The sequence below is a fragment of the Danio rerio genome, chromosome 25 (assembly GCF_052040795.2).
Source record: "Danio rerio strain M-AB ecotype USA chromosome 25, GRCz13ab, whole genome shotgun sequence".
Taxonomy (NCBI): domain Eukaryota; kingdom Metazoa; phylum Chordata; class Actinopteri; order Cypriniformes; family Danionidae; genus Danio; species Danio rerio.
In genome coordinates, this window is record NC_141045.1 from 38,964,311 (window position 1) to 38,986,199 (window position 21,889).

Below are 21,889 nucleotides of genomic sequence, written 5' to 3' on the forward strand. Positions count from 1 at the left end.
GGCTTAAACTGATTTATCTACTGGCTCCCCTGGGGCACTTTACAGAGTGCAGGCCGTCCAGAGAAGCCATCAATCTAGACGGCTCAGTAGACATCATTACTGCGCACTCACACACACACACCATTCACACTAACAGGTGTGTGTGAGAGTGTATATATGTGCGAGTGTGTCTGTGCAAGAGAGAGAGTGTGTATATGTGTGTGTGAGGCTGAGTATGTGTGTGTGTGTGTGTGTGTGTGTGTGTGACTGTGAGAGAGAGAGAGTGCGTATGTGTCTGTGTGTGTGTGTGAGAGAGAAGTTTGTATGTGCGTGTGTTTGTGTGAGAAAAAAAATTGTGCGTGTATGTGTGTGTGTTGTGCGTTTGTGTGTGAGAGAGTGTATGTGCGTGTGAGACTGAGTACGTGTGTTTGTGTGTGTGACTGTGAGAGAGAGTGTATGTGCGTGTGAGACTGAGTACACGTGTGTGTGTGTGTGTGTGTGTGTGTGTGTGAGAGACTGTGAGAGAGTGTATGTACGTGTGAGACTGAGTACACGTGTGTGTGTGTGTGTGTGAGAGAGACTGTGAGAGAGAGTGTATGTACGTGTGAGACTGAGTACACGTGTGTGTGTGTGTGTGTGTGTGTGTGTGTGTGTGTGTGTGAGAGAGAGTGTATGTACGTGTGAGACTGAGTACACGTGTGTGTGTGTGTGTGTGTGTGTGTGTGTGTGACCGTGAGAGTGTTTGTGTGTGTGTGGAAGAGAGAGGATGTGTACATGTGTGTGTAAGAGTATAAGAATATGCAAGAAAGAGTTTGTGTGTGTGTCTGTGAGAGAATGTTTGTATGTGTGTGTTTGTGTGAGAAAAAAATGTGTGTGGAAGAGAGGGTGTGTGTGTGTGTGTGTGTGAGTGTAAGAGTATGAGTGTGCGAGAAAGAATGTGTGTGTGTGTGTGTGTGACGGAGTGCGTATGTGTTTGTTTGTGTGTGTGTGTAAGAGTATATAAGAGTGTGCGAGAAAGTGTGTGTGTGTGTGAGTGTCTGTGAGAGAGAGAGTGTGTGTGTGTAAGAGTATAAAAGAGTGTGCGAGAGAGTGTGTGTGTGTGTGTGTGTGTGTGGAAGAGAGAGACAGGGTGTGTGTGTGTATGTCGTGAAGAGAGAGGGTGTGTGTGTGTGTGTAAGAGTATATAAGAGTGTGCGAGAAAGTGTGTGTGTGTGTGTGTGTGTGTGAGTGTCTGTGAGAGAGAGAGTGTGTGTGTGTAAGAGTATATAAGAATGTGCGAGAAAGAGTGTGTGTGTGTGTGGAAGAGAGAGAGAGGGTGTGTGTGTGTGTGTATGTGGTGAAGAGAGAGGGTGTGTGTGTGTGTGTGTGTGTGTGTGTGTAAGAGTATATAAGAGTGTGCGAGAGTGTGTGTGTGTGTCTGTGAGAGAGAGTGTGTGTGTGTGTGTGTGTAAGAGTATATAAGAGTGTGCGAGAAAGAGTGTACGTGTGTGTGTGTGTGTGTGAGTGTGTGTGTGTGTGTGTGTGTGTATAAGAGTGTTGTTAAAATGTTTCATTACACGTAATATTTAAATTATTTGCTAATTAATACCTCATGTGGAACTCTGAATCTGTGTCTCATTTCAGCCTCTGCTACTGTCCACCAGAGGTCGCATTTCGGTTTCGAGCACACACACACACACACACACACACACACACACACACACACACACACACACACACACACACACACACACACACACACACACACACACACACTCTGCACTGTGACTATTTCAACATTGTTGATAAGCCATGCTGGCCATGTCACTCTGTCTCACGCTGTTGACCAATCGCAACAGGCTGTCATCGGTACAATCAGAGCAGATTAGCTTCGCGCTAAGGAGGGAATTGGGAACAAATGAATCGTTGAATGAATTATACAGGATAATTAGGTAAAAATCAATGCAGATTACAAGACAACGAAGGTGTTTTTTGAACTTGAATGCAGATCAGCCTATAGTTGCAGACCCCCAAAACCAAAATATGACCCTTTTTAATGCATAATAGGGGCTCTTTAAATATCTGCAGACACATTATGGTATTATTATGCTCTAAAAGAGTCAAAAACTCACATTCAGCACCTTTAATCAACAGAGTTTGTATGCTTTGAGTTATTTTTCATTCATAGGTCATGTAAACTAATGTTAACAACCTGAACCTCACCGTTTTTTTGATTATAGACAAAGATTCACAGCTTTTTTTAGCGGGACGCTGAGTGAACTCCAGCGCTGTAAACGCAGCAGCCTTTGAGAAATAAACTAATCACTTGCAGGCATAACATGAAAGAAAAGCAAACCTTATCAAGAGAACGGATTCATTTGTCAGAAGAGAAACATCAGAGCAAACATTTACACAACAAACACTGTAGCAGAGTCTGACTCTACTGTACATACAGCAGAACAAAGACTGACGAGTGTGTGAATAATAATGATAATCAGCATCACAGATAGAAACACAAAATACACACAATTAAGTAGGACTGCACTGTGTATGGTTTCAGCATCGATACTGCACTGTGAGCATCTGCAATTTTAATATTTGCAAGATATGCAATGCTGAGTCTGGATTATAGCCACAGAGCACAAGTGATTTGTAGAGTCGCTGCTGAGTTTAGCCATATAAGTTTATCATTTGCATGTGCTTTTAAGGCCAGTGACTGAGCAATTCAAGAGAGGTTACAACAGGGGCCTCACACTCAAATTGGTGGGGGGCAATATCAGCGACTGACATTTCATAGGAGGGCTGTTTTAACATTTAAAGGGCCATGACACCCCCCACTTTCGGTTCAAGTCTACCTCAGAAATTTTTCGAAAAGATGCATCATAATGAGCGAGGAGCTCCGCGATCAGAGGCAGGAGTGATAGCTGATGATAGTTTGTGTTTTATTCTGAGGTCACAGTCTCATTTGAAAAATTCTATCCATCTATCTATCTATCCATCTATCTATCTATCTATCTATCTATCTATCTATCTATCTATCTGGGGTGTCACGATTTCGATTTTTAATTGAAATCGATCAATTTATGCTCAATTTCGATTATCGAATCAAAAAATAGAATTGTCGATGCTGCCACGCCCCCATGTCACGTCAGCTTGGCTTGCCAAGCGGGAAAATAACAGGCTTGTTGAAGTGCTTGTTAAACTGCAGAAGCAGGAGACCCGTCGACAGAGCTTAAACCCTCTCCTCTTTCAATGAAGTCGCCGGTGTGTAAGCATTTTGGATTTCCAGTGTTCAATGTTGACAGCGTTCGTGTTGTCGCAAAAAACACAGTTTTGCAAGCTCTGCTATGTACGTATTACGTACGGTTCTTCAGATAGACAACACCGGCATCGCGATCCTCCGCCCCGCCCCCGTTGCAAATCCGCTCGCGAAAAGTACACACCCAGGCCCTGTTTACACTGTCTTTGTTTTTAAATGGCATTTTAGAACGACAACGATTTGACATCCACAGCGGCGTGTAGCATTTCTGAGCAGCCCTCCTTCCTCTCTACCTCTGAAAATGCACATCACGTGACCACACAGACACAGACGCACACACACAGCCATGCGCTCGAGACAGCAGGTCCAGGCAGTCAGAGGACTGCTTCAATCTTTCACTCACTTGTACTGAGTCATTTTAGCGAACACCTCAGATACTGTTGGCTGCTTCCTGTTGGTTGTGCGTCTTTTTTACCGACGCCATTATAACGACACAGATCACTGCCTATTCACGAGTCCCGCAGAAAAAGTGATTGACAGGTGGTAATTATGTGTGTATCTTGCCTTTATTCATTTACTGTATGATTTGTTTATGGGTAAAACAAAGACCATGCAGGTCAGGTAGTTTAAACAGTAGGCTACAAATAATTAATTGGTCATTAATTAATTAATCATAATCGAAAATCGGATCGTGCCTTTAGAATCAAAAATGTAATCGAATCGAGGATTTGAAGGATTGTGACACCCTTACTATATATATATATATATATATATATATATATATATATATATATATATATATATATATATATATATATATATATTAGGGTTAGGTCGATAGACGGTGCCATTGTCCCTCACCTATGGCCGATTAACATCACGATGCTGAGCTGTCATCGCAGTCCTTTGCACCGCCCTCGTCGCAGCAGCAGCCCGCTCACAAAAAATACACACTTAAGCCCCATTTACACTAATACGTCTTAGCGTGCTTTTACACTAGCACTTTTGGTCCGCACCCGGGTTCATTTGACGTCATAGTACGGTACGTTTAGCTAGTTTGAACGTGTCTTCTGAACTCGGGTGCGCACCTGTGAACCGTACCCGAGTCCGCCTGAAAGAGGTGGTCTGGGGTACGGTTCATGCAAACTCTGGTACGGTTCACTTCTGTTATGAATGTAATCGTACCAAATCACGGAAGTGAACCACCAACTGTACTACTATCGTTTTCATAACGTTTGTTCATGTGTGCGTGCCACGTTTTTTTATACCTTGGTGACACGCGCGGGACTGAGCCAGGGCAAACACAGTGATACACTTTCTGTATGTCCAAAACCAAAAGCTTCAGTTAAAGCAGAATGACCGCGATGTCAGACGTCTTTCAATTTCGGCGCTTGCTTTCGTGACCGTCACCTATCAATGGTCATAAACAAAACAGCAGCTCGAGCAACCGAGGAGGTGGCATGGGGAGACAATCGAACTTGGGTATGGTCCAGGCAAATGAACCAAGTGTGAAAGCACCCTGTTTCAAATTGCTCAACATCGCCCAACCCATATATATATATTACATATACAACAGTTCTGTCTGGTTCTCGAATCTGATTGGCTGATAGCCGTGATATATTTAAGTAATATCAGCAGCCGTACAGCCTCTTTACCCTTTGTGTATTACTCCGCCCACATACAGCCAGCAAAAAGCAGACACTACAGATCTAAAGCTTAAAAGATGCTCGCTCAGCTGTTTTACTGTCAGCTTAGGATTTGAATCCAACGCGGAAGAAAGTAGTTCCTCATACAAAAGGGTTTTTGAGACTCTCCATGTTTGATTTTGTTTTTATATACACCATTATGCCGTCAAACTGTTGTATAAACGCAATATCACACGAGTAGCAGTGCGATATGGCTGTATTTCGGCACTGGTGGGAGGCATGCAATATTATTAGCCCTCTTAAGCAATATTTGTTTTCTAACTGAATACAGAAAAAATTATAATTATTATACCCTAACTTGCCAAATGAACTTAGTTAGGCCTTTAAATGTCATTTTAAGCTGAATACTAGCATCTTGAGAAATATCTAGTCATTTATTATGTGCTGTCATCATGACAAAGATAAAAGAAATCAAGTTATTATAACTATTATGATTAGAAATGTGTTAGAAAGAACTCTGTAAAACAGAAATTGGGGTAGAAAATTCATAGGGGGCTAATAATTCAACTGTTTATATTATATTATATTATATTATATTCCTCACCTCCTCAGCTTGTGTGATCACCACCGCTGGCATCATCTCCTCCGCTTCACAGTCCTGTCGTCCTTCATGATCAAAAACCTCACTCAGTACCGGCTCAGGCTGCTTTACAACTTCTGGATTACACCCAAACGCCTCAATCATGTGCTGTTCTGATGATGAAGACACTGGAGAGGATGGTTTGGGCTCATCTGTTGAAAACTCGGACTCCTAAAACCAGACAAAAGACATGTTTTTAATTGTTAGATCAGTGATATCGTTCTAAATATTAGCCAAATCCATTCAAGTTTCCTTGTTTTCTGCAAAGCAATAATAATAATAATAATAATAATAATAATAATAATAATATTTAATTATTGCAGAAATTGCATCAATACAAAATAAATTACATCAATTAGAAAATTAATTAATTTAAAATAAATAAATAAAAACTTGTTGTGCAAAGAGTTTTTGAAATTGTTGACATTGTCATTATGGGGGATTGTGTGTAGAATGTTGAGAAAAAATAAATTAATTTAATCCATTTTGGAATAAGTCTGAAACAAACAAATGTGGAAAAAGTGAAGCGCTATCAATATCTTCCGGATAAACTGTATGATATAAAACCAAAACGAACATTATTTCGACAGTCAATAAACTGACATATCATGCAGCTCATAGCTTAATGTAGAAGTTTGTCTTTGTCTATTAGTGCATACAAAGTTAAAGGATATAAATACTTTGCGGATGCACTGTATTTAGCAGTACAAATTAGCCCGGGTGCTAATGTTGCTTTATTAACGAAATGAAAGCGTTGACAATGCATTTGTTTTACATAAAAATTATCCATTGGTAATGTTGCATTGTATTTGCAATGTGTTATGAGCTGTCAAACAGCATGTGTATACATTTCCGGTAAATAAATAGCAAATTGTTGCATGTTGCGAAACATTTGCATCATGTTTTACTGAAGACGTAACCAGCGACTAGTCAACGTTGACTTGACTTTGATAACATAAGTCAACTCCCAACAACTATAGTCTTATATACAGTTGAAGTCAAAATTATTAGCCCCCTGAATTATTAGAGCCCCTGTTTATTATTTTCCTCAATTTCAGTTTAACGGAGAGCAGATTTCTTCAACACATTTCTGATCATAATAGTTTTAATAACTCATCTCTAATAACTGATTTATTTTATCTTTGCCATGATGACAGTAAATAATGTTTTACCAGATGTTCTTCAAGACACTTCTATACAGCTTAAAGTGACATTTAAAGGCTTAACTAGGTAATTAGGGTAACTAGGCAGGTTAGGGTAATTAGGCAAGTTATTGTATAAGGATGGTTTGTTCTGTAGACTATCGAAAAAAAAAGTTTGTATAAAGGGGTCATAATTTTGACCGTAAAATGGTGTTGAAAAATTAATAACTGCTTCCATTCTGGCCGAAATTAAACAAATAAGACTTTCTCCAGGAGAAAAAATATTATCAGACACACTGTGAAAATTCCCTTGCTCTGTTAAACATCATTTAGAAAATATTTTTAAAAAATAATAATTTAAAGGGGGGCTAATAATTCTGACTTCAACTGTATTGTATATTCAATATTCAATAATTCTGACTTCAACTGTATATTCAACTCCCCCGGCCTATGTCAGCGAGCTTATTAGGCCATATACAGCTTGTAGACTCTTAAGATCCCCATGACCAGTTTCTTTTGTCTGTCCCTCGGTCTCGCTGCAAGTCAAAGGGTGATCGAGCTTTCAGTGTGGCGGCCCCAAGGCTCTGGAACAGTCTCCCACTGAACATCAGAATCTCTCCTTCTTATGATGCTTTTAAATCTAATTTAAAGACATATTTTTACTCTCTTGCTTTTGACTGATGCATGCATGTTATTTTTTTTATTATTTATATTTTAGTATTACTTTTAAATATATTTCATTGTACTTTAATATCAGTTATTTTTAGTTTTATTGTCTAGTTTATTTTATTATAAAGCCCTTTGGATCAACTACGGTTGTGTTATATTGTGCTCTATAAATAAAGTTTGCCTTGCCTTGCCTATATGACACATGTAAACGCAAATGTAAAGACACACAAATGCTACTTTTTAATGCACTTAATCAGATAAGATCATATTGTTATTACCTCATATAAATGAGTACATTTTAAATGTTGTCAAACAAATCTACAGTAAATTAAACGTACACAAGGCCAAAACATTAGAATAATCTGTTAAACTAACATTCTGTTTACAACAGAAAAATCCAATTAACTAAAATCACCACAAACATAATGCACATCTCATGACTTCACCCGCTATTAAAACAAATATACAAGATAACACTGCATAAAATCCTGACATGTACAAGAAATATACGGTTATATCAATAACCACGAACCCACATTTCCAACCACACAGTCTGGCCTGTCCTGGCTGATAGCTTAATTTAATCCAAATACGCCACCCTGCTTTCCCACTCCAGAGTATTTATTGCTCAAGTCACACCGAACCGTCATTAAACAAGCATTAACTTCCTCTTATCGACGCTGCTTTTTTTGTGCTAATCTAAAACGGGTTGACAAGCACAAATCCCCTTCAGCCGAGGAATAACATTTCAGCGGACGGCAGCACGATTACTCTTCATTAGCCTGTAATGTGACAGTTTGACAAGTGCAGTGGCTGTTTTAGTCACCTGCTGATGCGCGAACACGGAAGTGGCCATTACCCACAGTTCATCTGTCAGACTTCAGTGCGCACTCAACCTCCACTGCACTTCATTTGGAGAGGAATAATCCCGGCGGTCTCCGTCACATTTATAGCATAACTCGCGTTCATTAAGACCTCACTGTGTATTTCGGCGCTGCACTTGTAAACTTTTTTTTTTTCGGAAATACATTATCCAAAATGTCTCGCACTAAATGGCGCAGCTTCAATGCTGCACTTAGGCCTGTCACAATAATCAATAAATCAACATATCACACAACACATAGACATGACCTCAATCATTTTCGGCCACTTTATTAGGTACACCTTACTAGTACCAGGTTGAACCCCTTTTTTGCCTACAGAACTGCCAGAATCCTTCGTAGCGTAGATTTAACAACCTACTGAAAATCTTCCTCAGAGATTATCTCCATGTTGACATGATAGCATCACGCACTTGCTGCAGATTTGTCGGCTGCACATCCATGCCAATCTCCCTTTCCACCATAACCCAAAGCTGCTCTACTGGATTGAGTTCTGGTGACTGTGGAGGCCATTTAAGTACAGTGAACTCACTGTCATGTTCAAGAAACCAGTCTGAGATGATTCTCTCTGTATGACATGGTGTGTTATCCTGTTGGAAGTAGCCATCAGAGGATGGAGATGCTATGCTCATAAACAGATGGAAATGGTGAGCAAACAGAGGTAAAGTTGGTTTTATATTCACACATTCTGACTTTCCCCTTAATAATATAAATTTCATAAAAAGCATTATTTCCAAACTCTAAATAGTAAAATCATATTAGCAGCCAATGACTATCAAAGTACAGCATTGTCCACAGTCAAATAAACAGTGTTAATGTTGTTTTCAAGTCACACTTGCATGCTAATCCCAATCGAATATTCAAAGTAACATGGTGAACAATAGAGACTTTTAAATGAACGAATGTGTGAATATAAAACCAACTTTACCTCTATGGTCAGCAACAATACTCGGGTAGGCTGTGGCATTGATATGATGCTCAATGGGGTATATGCCGAGCTAGTGTTTTTCCCATACTGATAAACTTCCGGTGAGCTGTTATTGTGAACTTTTTTTCCACTTTATATGGTTCCTTTCACAGCATTGATGTTGTAATGTCCTTAAAATACATTCAGTTAAATAAACTTTGGCATTCGTTTAGTTGCTCAAGCGTAAAACGAGACAAAAAGCTGTTTACTCTCAAGCGCCCGTCAGAATCATCTATTGAATATTGAATATACTGGGGTAAATAAATGCTCATATTATGAAGACATGGCGGTGAATAATGTAATGTAATGCAGTGCTTCTTGTACAATCTGAGACCAACTTTAAATCGGATATTACTCAGCCAGTGGAGATCGCTGATTTGTAAAGAAAACAGACCTTAAACTTGCCGGATTTTGCATTTGCATTCAATTCGCCGGAAGCGCTTAACTCAGGTTACTGGCAAATTAAAAGTCCTATTAGCATGCTTTAGCATATACCCCATTGGTACTAATGGAACCAAAGTGTGGCAAGAAAATCTTCCCCACACCATTAATGACATTTATAATGACTGCGGCTACATCAGGTTCCCCTGATGAAGTCAGGTGTTATCAAAAAGAGTAGGCGCAGTTTTAAGAAATAGCCATGTCAGTAAAGGCTTTTAATTATTTTTTTTCCACATTTTTAGACTGACTTTTACTGTTTATAGGCTGTTGTTAAATTAATTTTCAAGAGAGGCTAGAAGAAACACGTGAAGCTGACTTTTTAATATTTGTTTATTATACATCTTAAGGAAATGTTTTTAATACATCAACTTGTCACTGAATAAATGTGTGGATATAAATCCAACTTTAGCTCAATAACAACATGTGACAAGCGAGTTTAATGCCAAAACACAAGCGCATTTTAGCTAAACAGCTAATAAAAACAAACAATGCTGTTCAGTAAGGTCAAGTAATAAATATTTGCTGTTCATTTGCTCACCCTGAGGCCATCCAAGATGTACTTTATGAACTAATAACGTTAAGTAGAATATTAAAGACGATTTAAGCTGAACTCGTGTTTGGTAATCCATAAACCAAGTCGAGAAGTGTGATGAATTTAACAGTCAAAACAGCGGATACTGGATTTCTGATGATACATAGCCGTTTTAGGAAGCTAAACGATCGGTTTGTGAAAGAAATTGAACATTTGTTACCTTTAATCCTCAGCCTCAAACTGGCGCATGCGCGATAGCGAAACTGACTAAACTGACGCGCCTGCGCACTCAAACCGCCGACGATCAGCGCTCACGCAAAACTCCAAAATAAAACCTGCACGACAGGTGGCGCTAACCACAACAGTGGATTCGTTTATTTATTTAGGCCTATTTGTAATTTTGTAGGCCTACAATACCAGACAGATTATTAAAATATTCCAGTAACTTATTAAAAGCATATATATTTTTTAAACTAAACATATTCACATGTGGGCAACACAGAGGCTTAGTGAAGGCAAGACTGAAGAAAGTAAGAAAGATATGCCTGAATAGGCTGAGAATGCATTAATCTACAGCAAATACATATTTATTCAGGGCCAAGCCATTCATTTAAAGGGATAGGGGAGAGCGGGGCACAAAGTAACACTTTTTGGTTTTGGTCAAATAATAAACAAAGATTTGGGTTAGACAAACCATTTGTTTTTATTAAAACAGGGGGTTAACATATGCTTAAAAAAGGCAGATTACACTCAATAAATTTAAATCCAGTTTCCTTTACATAGTAGCTATATTTTCTTAGTACCTAGCTCAATTTATTTTCTATTCTACATAGCACAGTATGTTTATTTATTTATTGGGTAAACTCATTTGGATTTATTTGGATTATTATCCATTATTATACAATGCCTATATTTGTAGTATTAGTAATAAAATATATTTTGTCTATCAAAAAAAATAAATCTACTAAAAATCATTTTATTTAAAAAGTTCTCAACATTACACTCAAAATTTAAAAACAAATTGTGTAAGTTAATTGGTGTCCAACAGTGTGTGGCTTAATTTTAACACCCTGTTACAGCTAAACCCGCTGTGTCATGTTTTCCTCAAAACCTGCAGGTTTCTTACATCTTTTAAAAAGGTTTCATCTTTAAGCCTAGAAGACGCTTGATCACAGCAGTATAAGATTTCATGCTTTCACAGATTTTTTTTAAATAAAAAAATTTTGACTTTAATAAAAAATACTTACATGCTGCAAAATTGGTTTCTCTTGCGTTTCTCATTTAAATTTCACCAAACTTTTTCAATAATTGTCAGGAAGACATCTGCCGACACCGTGGTGAAAACCTCGGAAGCATGCCATGATCAACCCTGAGCAAATACCTTAAAACTCTGTGTTACATTTAACCCCGTGTTACTTCGTGCCTCGCGCTCCCTTAGTTCACCCAAGAATGAAAACTTACTCACTATTTACTCACAATCAAGTGGTTTTAAAACTTTGAGCTTCTTTCTTCTGTCGAACACAAATTAAGACATGTAATGAACCTGTAAAGATATATATATATAAATATAAAAGATACACATAAAGGTAAGGAACAAGTAAAGAGAGTGAATGATGACAGAATTTTCAGTCTTGGGTGACCTGTCCCTTTAAGAACAGCAGTAAACAAAGACATTAGATGTGTTGTAAACACAAGGCAATTGTGTCACCATGTCAATTCTGCAGCTGCTCTGGACACTTTAGTTAATCCAGATCTGACTCTGTGTGTCCGTTTTCATCAACTGATATACAAGATCCACAACAGCACCTCAATACTACAAGCTGCAGGATCCACCTTGGGTCACAACACAGCGTGCAGCAAGGAGTTCACAAAGAGGAAATGACTCGAATTCACAAACGACAGCCACCTTGCAGGATACACTTCCAGGACAAACACAAACCAGCAGACAGGACTAAGCTCCACTATTAGAGCTCGGTTAAGCTGAGAAATTCTCTGAAGAGCGGAGAAAGGAATGCCATAAACAAGCAATTGCTGAGCATGGATATACTTAGCATGCTGGAGTGATGTTTGGCTTTTGTTTTAAAGCGAACACTGTCAGAATATCTGTGAATCAGCAGTTATTTTATGATTGATGTTTTTATTTTCCCCCATTTATTAATGCTTTTTAATTGCATTTTGGGATCTTGATCTTTCTTACAACAATTTTTAAGTGGGGAAAAAGAGACTTTTAGTGTCATTTGTAATAGTTTGCAATGCTATATTGTCTGGGTTGGTGTTGTATATTACGCAACAAAAACCTTGTCATAAACTGCAGCACATTTTCTGTTATTTTACGCACTCCAATTTACTCTAGATGTTATTTCTTATACAATATATGATCTCAAACTAATAAAATGTTAATAAAAGTCCCTCTGTTAAACTGTAGTTGAATTTTCAACATCACAAGTAAACAGGGCAGAGCTCAACATCCAATAATGCAATTCACAACTGTAAATAAACAGAAAACACTTTGTTTTTACAGTGAACTGTAGATATAATTGTGTTATCGAGTGTCAATAACACTATTTATCAGCATTCCTATAAAGAGCAAAATGCATCTGACTGTGTCCTGAGCAAAGCGACTGCGCAATGAAGCCATTTCACCATAAAACCGACTCTGATGCATCAAATCTGATAATGCTTTGTGGAAAGAGGACATTATTCATGCACCGTTATTGTCAATCAATGCTCATAAAGCCGTTGCAGTTATCGACTCCTGAATAAAAGTGTAGCCTTCCGAGATAACCCATTATACACGGCGAAACATGCAAATATGCTGCTCTTTATAACTTGAACCCTTACTTTTGTTAGCCTGGAGATCAAAGTTATAAGGGCGATTCTGTGATAAAACAAAACAGAGAGATGTTTTAGACCCTGTTTGATGTTTGTGTATACATCTGTAAGTCGCATTTATGATGATGTTTGTGTATACATCTGTAAGTCGTATTTATGATATATCTTTACTTATTGTTTGCTTGTATATATATTAACGTGCATTTTTGGATGCAAGAGAATATGTTTTAAAGATGTTTTAGTTATGTTCAGCAGATGCTTTTAAGATATCAGACCTTTGAACACTGCAGTGTTTTTCTTAACCCAGGCTCATTCTGAAAATGTACCACTATATACATTTCTGGAGAGCGCCAAAAATATCCCAGGCAGGGTGCGAATTAAAGGGGGTTTGAGGGGGGATTGACGTCTCTAATTAATGCTTGGTTCCCCTGAAGAATATCAACACAAGATGTATGGGGGGGTGGGGGGTCAGCCCTTTAATAGTAAGAAATAGTTTTCTCTAATCTCTGATTTATATCTTAAATATTAATAATTAAAAAAATTGTGTAATATAAATATACATTTGACCCCCCCATAATGGTTCATACCATTGTGAATGCATAATTGCGCCAATCAATGCTAGGAAAATTTGATTAAACAGTCTGAAACTGGCAGTTCTAGAACACCGAAAGACATCTTAATCATTCACAAAACACATTTCTTGTAAAGGAGGTCTAAAAAAGCTAAATTAGACCCATAATTTGTATAGTTTGACCGATAATAATCTCTAAAATTGTAACTACGCATCTCTCAAAACATGAAAAAACGTATATATATTATTATTAAATGAGATGTACTTTAAATACATTCATGAATTTGATTCACTGAAGCATTACCAAACTACTACCGAAAAAGTTGACCCCCTCGATCGCCAAGGTATAATTTGCACCCTGGTCCCAGGAGGTATGTTTTTGCAAATCCACCAGAGGCCGCTGTGTATGCTTTGAGATCTCAAATTTCTCCATTCACGCCTGCTGTTCTCACGCAAATCCACAAGAGGCCGCTGTTGACTGACTGACCCACCATTCTACTTCCCTAAACCCAACCAATAGTGTTTTAAAAAGCACAGACCCGCCCACCCACTACCCTAAACCCAAGCGACAGTTTTAAAAAGCAATCCAGAAAAAGAAAAGCCCTCACCTGATTTTTACCACGTTTTCAGATTTTACCACATTCTCAACCTGTTATTTACTTTATTTTTCAGCTTCTGTTTTTGTCTTACTTGTTTTTGGTCAACACTCCTCTGCTTTAAGCCCGTTGAGCTACTGGTTAAACTGGTAACCTGGTAAGCCGCCCATATGGAGGTAAGCAGTTTGGTGGTAACACTGAAAAGGAGCGGCGTTATACCCCCCCCACACGCTTAGCACTCGTTTTAAAGTCGAAACGCAGCCATACGTAGCTCTGGCTACATAATTCGCGACCTCCAGAAATTTATATTGGGCTACGTTTTCAGAATAAGCCTGTGTTGGTTTTTTGAAATACATCTTGCAGACGTACGTGTGCTATCTAAGAAATTCTGACTAGTATAGTGGACGTAAACAAATACATAAAAATATTAAATTGTGTATAGCTTTTACTCATGGTGGCTAAGCTGTTGGAAGTTATACCTTGTTATAGTGTAAATGAACATATAATGTAAATGGATATTGATAAACGGCATCCTTCAATAAAAATTGACTTAAACGTGACCTAATATGCCCCTTTTTACAAGATCTAAAATAAGTCTCTAATGTCGAGTGTGTGTGTGAAGTTTCAGCTCAAAATACCACACATATAATAGTTCATAACTCTCTTAATCTGCCCACAACTCTTTTTCAGCCTTGATCCAAATTGTGGCGTTTTGGTGACTGTCACTTTAAATTCAAATGAGATTGTGCCCTTTTTAAAAGAGGGCGGAGCTACAAAAGCATGTGTGTCAGCATAGTGGCAGATTCAAAAGAGGACTAATGTTATCTGTGTGAAAAATGTAGGAAGACTGCTTTACACTCAGGGCTGTTTATGCTAATCAGGGAGAGATGGTCACTAGTGGGCGGGGTTTTCCACCTCTGATGACACGTACAAAGGGAGAATGTCAATCAAAGTGTTTTTGCAGACTGTTTTAATCAAGTGCGATTATAAACAATGATTAATACATTTTTTACCATTAGACGCTGGTTATATTCACACACTGCTGAAGCACAACAGTGTTTAAACCCCTTATTAAAGTGGTTTTTGCATAACAGGCCCCCTTTAACCTTAATCCTTACATCAACCACCTTTTAAAATTACCTTTTCATTGACTGCAAATGTGAGTCTTCCCTGGTCCGCTTCATCTGGATGAAAACACAAATGAGTTAAACTCGTTAGATCTTTAATACAGACAATTCAAGTCTGTTTACTCAGTCTTTCAAAGCCTGTAACTATAATGCAATTGATACTAATGTCTTTTACACTATAATGTTCTCATGAATAATTAGGTTATGATGCATCAACGCCCTGTTTCAATAGGTATCAAGCATTATAATGAAATAATAGGCTTACAATTATCCATGCAACTCCAAAATACATTATAACGAGCATGAATTCGCTCTAGAATACCTTCACATCACGCTGCATTAAGCACTTAAGTCTATTAATAGAGCTTGTAAATGAGATTAGTCACCTCTGTGCATGTTTAAATTGTTCAAGGAATCCAAGCGATGCCTTTATGTTTTGTTGAGAGGTGTCTAGATAAGGGAAGATGTGAAGATAAACCGTTTATGCGAGCACTTTAGGTGTAATAACCTGGCCTATAGTGCGCGCTCACATGCACGCGCGCTCACAAGCGATCCTTCAGCCTGTCTTTACCTGTTCCGGTAGGCCGTTGTGTCTCTGGCAGCTCGTGCCTGGATTGAGCATCATGTGTGCCACCGTCTTCAGTCAAAGGGTCTTCTCCTGCCTCGGTCGGATTCGTGGAAGTCATGTTAATACTGCCGGGATTCCTGTGCGCTTCGTGTCTGAGCAGAGGATCTCGGAGGATTAACTCACACGCGTCCTCTGCTGATTATCACACTGTCTGCAAGCCAAGCACAAATAAATAACAAACTAAATTAAAGTAACATAGTTAAAGTATAAATATCGCAAAAATGGCATAAAATAGCCTGGATGTATATCACAGCGAAATTGTTTCCTCTATCTCGCTTTATAAAATACATCTAGGCTATTTCATGCCATGCATGTATAAAGCACTGAAAATGGAAAACTTTGAAGTTGGAAACTGATTTTAAAAAAATAATTCAGAATCGCGACTCTTATAGTGTAAACACGTCACGTTTGAATTCGAATTAAGAGCGGAATGAATGTGTACAGAATTTTAGTAATGGTCTTAAAGCTTTAGTATTATAGCCCGTAAATTAGAATATGTCTGTTATTGAAGGTTAAAATGTTAATAAACACGTTTAATAGGTTAGTCTGCTGTGGGGCGTTTGCACTAGTCTAGAAAAGATCTCGCAATTCTTAGCTTTTGTGGTGAATCCATGTTTGTACGATCATCCAAGTTGTCGAAAGTTCCTTAGATAGATAGATAGATAGATAGATAGATAGATAGATAGATAGATAGATAGATAGATAGATAGATAGATAGATAGATAGATAGATAGATAGATAGATAGATAGATAGATAGATAGATAGATAATCTGCAAGTCCCCCTTTCGGCTAACGTTCTCATTCTTAGAACGTTCTCATACCCTATTTTACTACTTTAATCATATAATTTTAGCTGTAGTCATAAATCTTTAAGTTTATATATATTATGTCTGTGATTGTAGGCTAAAATGTAAATAAATATACTTGTAATAGTCTATCTATCCATCCATCCATCCATATCCAGTAATTTTTCCTCCTAACATTATTATAACGTTCCCATAAAATATTTCACGACTTTGAATGATCAGAGTCTTAAAATAAAAGCTTAACGAATAGCTCAACAATAACTTTACTAGGGGGTTTTAAAACTTAACCAGTTACAGCTAAAAAAAAAAAAATTTTATTTAATAATAGTAATAAATAAACAGCAATGACGAACTCAAAAAGTGTCATGTTTTATTTTAGACATTTCAAGAAAAGCAAGACTCAGCCATTTACATTGACTAGACATTCAAAACAGTAGACTACGGAACGCAGACTTTAAAACAAACACCATACTACTATGCATACATGACATGAAAGCAATTTATAAAAGGTAAAAATCATCAGTTTCGGAGAACAAAACAACACACCGCACTGTTAAAGTACCAAATATTTTCAAGTGTCATTATATTTGCTTGTATGTTGGAAAACGCAACAACTATTCTGTTCAGTTTAATTTTTCCTAGACAGCCAACTGAGCCTGCCCCATTACAAAATTCAAGAGAAAGAGACATCACAAACCTTCTGCACGGATGCACAGTTGTGTATTGTATTTAGGCTATTATTATTTACATTTATTTTACTTTTATTATTTTTTAAAATAGTCATACACTTTTTATTTCTTGTGTAACCTATGTGTTTATCCATGATTCAGTTGTGTGTGTGTGTTTGTTATATAACCACTTAATTTTATTCATTGTTTATGTAATGTGCAATGCTCTGGCAATACTTCAAGTAATACAAGTCAAGCCAATAAAGCTCTTTTTAAGTTGAAGTGTGTGTGTGTGTGAGAGAGAGAGAGAGAGAGAGAGAGAGAGAGAGAGAGAGAGAGAGAGAGAGAGAGAGAGAAAGGAAAACTCAGCTTGAGCTCTTCTTTCCGTCTCCTTGAGGAAGCGCGCGGAACTCCAGACGCTCTTCAGCTCATGCAATGTGTCACTTACTAATATCAGGAGTTGATCAGCCTTGAGTGTTTCCCCCTCCTTCGATGGAACATAGGATGAGAGTACAGAGGTGACTGTAGCGGTAATCTGGTCATGGCGTTTCCACAGGGATACTTGTACCAGTCGTCGCTGTCTCTGTACTCGTGTCCGCCGTACGGCTCCACCGGGATAACGGCACCGCGAACGGACGATCTGGGACGGTCCTCCAGTGGATCTGCTTTCGCCCCGTATGCGTCCACAGCCTTCACGAACACCACCGCCGCCTTCAGCTCCCTCCAGTACAGCCCAGAATCCGCAGCCCCCTTCACTTCATACGGGGTGAGTTTCATTCATAATCAAGAGCTTCTTTATTTGCAGGTTTATGGTTAGTGGTGACGACTATATGACACCGTCACACTCTAAAAAAATGCAGGAATGTTATAACTTAATATTGGGTCAAATGTGGACTAAAACAATCGTCAAAAAGTGTTATTTTAATTTAATTGACAAAGATTAGGCCCACTGGGTTTGTCCATATTTGCACCTTAACGTTCAGCATTTTTAAAATGATTGATGGATGTCGGGAATTTATTTCTGTTATAGATCTATAAATAAAAACATTTAAACACTTTAAACTTCCTTAATTTTCTTCTAGAAAACGCCAACATTAAGTTGCAGTTTTTAGACAGTTAAAACAAATAAATGGTTAAGTTTTGATTGCCTAAAATCTTCAAAATCCAACCTTTTAATTCCTTAAAACTTTTTTAGGGGGAAAAGACGATTAAGGTTATTAAAATGATGTAAAAACTGTAGCCTAGTAATAAAAATAATGATATAACAATATTGAATATTGCGAAATCGAAATATTGCGACTTTTTCATAACCTACCAGAAACATAAAACATTTAATAATAAGCTATAATTAAAATACCAATTGTTTTTGTACTTTGGCTGTTTAGTCAGGGTTTTTAAAGCTTCAAAATATAGCCTATAACTGTTCCTTAATTGGAGAAATTATGTGTTAATCTTTGGAATAATATTTGTTTTCGTTCAATTTTGATCACGCTATAATTTTAATGTATGAATCATTCATATCAATATGCAACAGATGACAATCAAATGATTCAAGTGCATTATCATTACATCATGCAGTTAATATCTTGCATATTCCTGAAGCAATCTGATAACAGTCGCTTACAGTTCATCTGTGCCTTTTTTTCCATCCTCAATGTAATCTATATTAATTCATTGCCCAGGGCTCCCCATATGACCCTTCTCCAGGCATGACCGGCTCCATCGGCTATCACCCGTACGCCGGTCCCCTGGGCCCGTACCCGTTCGGGGACCCCGCTTACCGGAAAAACGCAACGCGCGACGCCACCGCCACCCTGAAGGCCTGGCTCAGCGAGCACCGCAAAAACCCTTATCCCACCAAAGGAGAGAAGATCATGCTGGCCATCATCACCAAAATGACCCTCACTCAAGTGTCCACCTGGTTCGCCAACGCGCGCAGGAGGCTGAAAAAGGAAAACAAGATGACGTGGACGCCCAGGACGCGGAGCGAGGATGAGGATGAAGAGGACAGCATTGATTTGGAGAAAAATGATGAAGATGATGAGCCCATGAAGACAGCCGAGAGCACCAAAGATTCAGGTGCGCTTTATTTGTCTATTTTGGTGTTAGTTGTGCGTGTTTAATATAGGTTTTTTAAAGTTTTCTAAAAATAAATATACCTTTTTTTAACATTTAGATCACAAACAAAGATTTTAATCAACTTAATTTAGCCTATTGCCAATTGTCAACTCAATCATTTATAGTATTCTGCAACTCAACCTAATCATTATCGGGACTGGCGACATGGTAGCTCAATGGTTAGCACTGTCGCCTCACAACAAGAACTCGCTGGTTCGAGTCCTGGCTGGGCCAATTGGCTTTTCTGTGTGGAGTTTGGACTGTGATTTCCTTCGGGTGCTCCGGTTTCCCAAACAGTCTAAACACATGCGGAATTGATTACCTAAATTGGCCGTATGAGTGTGTCTGGGTGTTTCCCAGTGATAGGTTGCAGCAGGAAGGGTATCCGCGGTGTAAAACATATGCTGGATAAGCTGGCGGTTCATTCCACTGTGGCGACCCCTGATAAATAAAAGGGACTAAGCCGAAGGAAAATGAATGAAATAATTTCTGAGTTTTGAATATTAATAAGTCTCCATATGGGTTTAAGAAATTATAATGAGGTACATTTACATAAAGGGCTATAAATAAACAAATAGGCTTGATAGATAAATAGACAAATAACCCAATTGTCAAATATTATGTGTTTAATTTATTTAATGTCACAAAATAACCTTCAGTATGGTTACACTGAGTTTGAGAAAATACAAATAACAGTTTGTATTACGGTTAAAAATAACAATGTATTATTATTATTATCATCATTATTATATTAAGACATTTCGTTTCATAACAAAACATAATATTTCAAACAGAAAAAAAAAGGATTTGAGACTTTTTCCAGTCAGATGTTTTTCTTTTTAAAATCTTTTTTTTTTACTAAACCACAAATCCTTTTAAACCCTTTAAACTATTGAAAATGATGTCATTATTATAATGGCGGGCAATGAGGCTCCGAAGTAAAGGCTAGTTAAATAAAACAAAAACATTCTACCATTGTTTGTAGATAAAAATCACCTCAGTAATTATGAATTATATCTCATGATCCTACAAACCAAAAGCCATGCATTATAATTGTCTAGTAATCCTGTTAATAGGTTTTAGTTTGTACACAGAGTAAGAGAAAATCAATGAAATATTTATTATTTATATACTGTAATTGTTGTTTTGCGTCATTATTAAGTCTGTTATGTTTTGATCTGTATAGAAACCCGTGCGGAAGACCACGACGACTCCACGGACAGTGTGATAATCGACTGCGGGGAAGAAGAGGAAAACCGGACAGAGTCTCCGGTGCCCACGACCTCCTCTCCCCAAGACGAACTGAGTGAAAGCACGATTAAGCCCCTCAGCGGAAACTGCAAGCCCACATCTGTCATCCCCTCCCCGAACCCCAAACCCAAACTCTGGTCTCTGGCAGAAATCGCTACGTCGGATAAAGGGCGCGAGGAGGTGTCACATACGTCACGCGCGGGGTCACCACAGTGCACGTTTCCCGCCAGACATTTGTACTACGCGTCTCCATTTTTCGCGGGTTTCTCGAACTATGGCGCCTTTGGACATTTGAACGGCGGCAGTGGCGGGAACTCGACACACCTGAACGGAATAAACCAGGCGGTGTTACACAGAACCAGAGACAGCAAACTGACTCTGGAGATGTGCAAAGAACTCACTTTCGAGCACAAGAGGGCGAATATTTAGCTTTTCTTTTCTTTTTTTTTTTTTTGTATTTATTGTTTCCAGAATGAAACGAACAAGCGTTGTGCTTTTAAACTGTACACGATGCGTAAATCTTTTTTTATATTTAAAAAGAAGTTGGTATGGGAACCATTTAGCTAACCCAGATGACAAAATACTACAGTAGTAATTTATAGTAAACACTATAGTTCTTTTATAAGAACTATATAGTCAATTAAAGTGTATGAATGGTATTTATAGCACAAATCTAAAGCATAGTATTTAAGCTGAATCAAATTAACTTTATGAGTCTCCTGAACTTATGTTAAACCAACTTACAACAGCCTGTGAAACGTATACATTTAAGTTAGAACATGATTAACTTAGCTTAATAAGTTATAATTACCTAAAAATATGCAGTCAGGACTAATTGATGGTATAATTTTTACAGTATGATAAACTAATGAATAGGCCTACAAGTATATCTTAGCTGCTACTACAGTAAACTGTGGTGTATTAGGCCTACACAGTGCATTGTTGAAAACATGGGTCATTTGTTTATATTAGCCTATACACTAAAAAATCCTGGTTGCCTTAATATTAAGCTGAATCAAATTAACTTTGAGTCTACAGAACTTATATTATTTTAAACTGACTTAAAACGGCTTGTGAAACTTAAATTAAAGTTAGAAGATGATTAATTTACATTAAGTTATAATGACCTAAAACACATGCTGTCATGACTAACTGA

General features: G+C 37.9%; 5 protein-coding genes across 18 annotated transcripts in view; 1 reads left to right on the forward strand and 4 right to left on the reverse strand.

Moving 5' to 3' along the window:
- Positions 1-3,735, reverse strand: part of mphosph6 (M-phase phosphoprotein 6) — a 365,183-nt gene extending 361,448 nt beyond the window's left edge. The window contains exon 1 of the mRNA XM_087310676.1: positions 3,279-3,735. The gene's annotated coding sequence lies outside the window, so the exon portion shown is untranslated. The remainder of the gene's footprint in view (positions 1-3,278) is intronic.
- snx20 (sorting nexin 20) overlaps positions 1-21,889 on the reverse strand; it is a 677,202-nt gene that overhangs the window by 355,152 nt on the left and 300,161 nt on the right. The gene's annotated exons all lie outside the window — the stretch shown is intronic.
- Positions 1-21,889, reverse strand: part of dus2 (dihydrouridine synthase 2) — a 255,399-nt gene that overhangs the window by 128,830 nt on the left and 104,680 nt on the right. The gene's annotated exons all lie outside the window — the stretch shown is intronic.
- LOC110438397 (uncharacterized) overlaps positions 1-21,889 on the reverse strand; it is a 140,191-nt gene that overhangs the window by 81,138 nt on the left and 37,164 nt on the right. For 3 of the 14 annotated variants that reach the window (XM_087312657.1, XM_087312656.1, XM_087312666.1), the window contains exons 2-4: positions 15,833-16,040; positions 15,275-15,318; positions 5,468-5,674 (exon numbers count right to left, since the gene is read on the reverse strand). In XM_087312657.1, coding sequence (XP_087168783.1) covers positions 5,468-5,674; positions 15,275-15,318; positions 15,833-15,947 — 366 coding nt within the window. In that variant the 5' untranslated portion in view covers positions 15,948-16,040. Of the gene's footprint in view, positions 1-5,467; positions 5,675-10,141; positions 10,401-15,274; positions 15,319-15,647; positions 16,041-17,812; positions 18,211-21,889 lie in introns of those variants that run through there. The other 11 variants (XR_015526808.1, XM_087312667.1, XM_087312664.1 and 8 more) reach the window with 8 other exon arrangements.
- Positions 17,869-21,239, forward strand: irx5b (iroquois homeobox 5b). Its single transcript, NM_001001405.1, is given in 3 exon segments — positions 17,869-18,130; positions 19,047-19,443; positions 20,669-21,239. Coding segments are annotated over 3 exon segments (1,116 nt in total). The 5' UTR covers positions 17,869-17,905; the 3' UTR covers positions 21,163-21,239.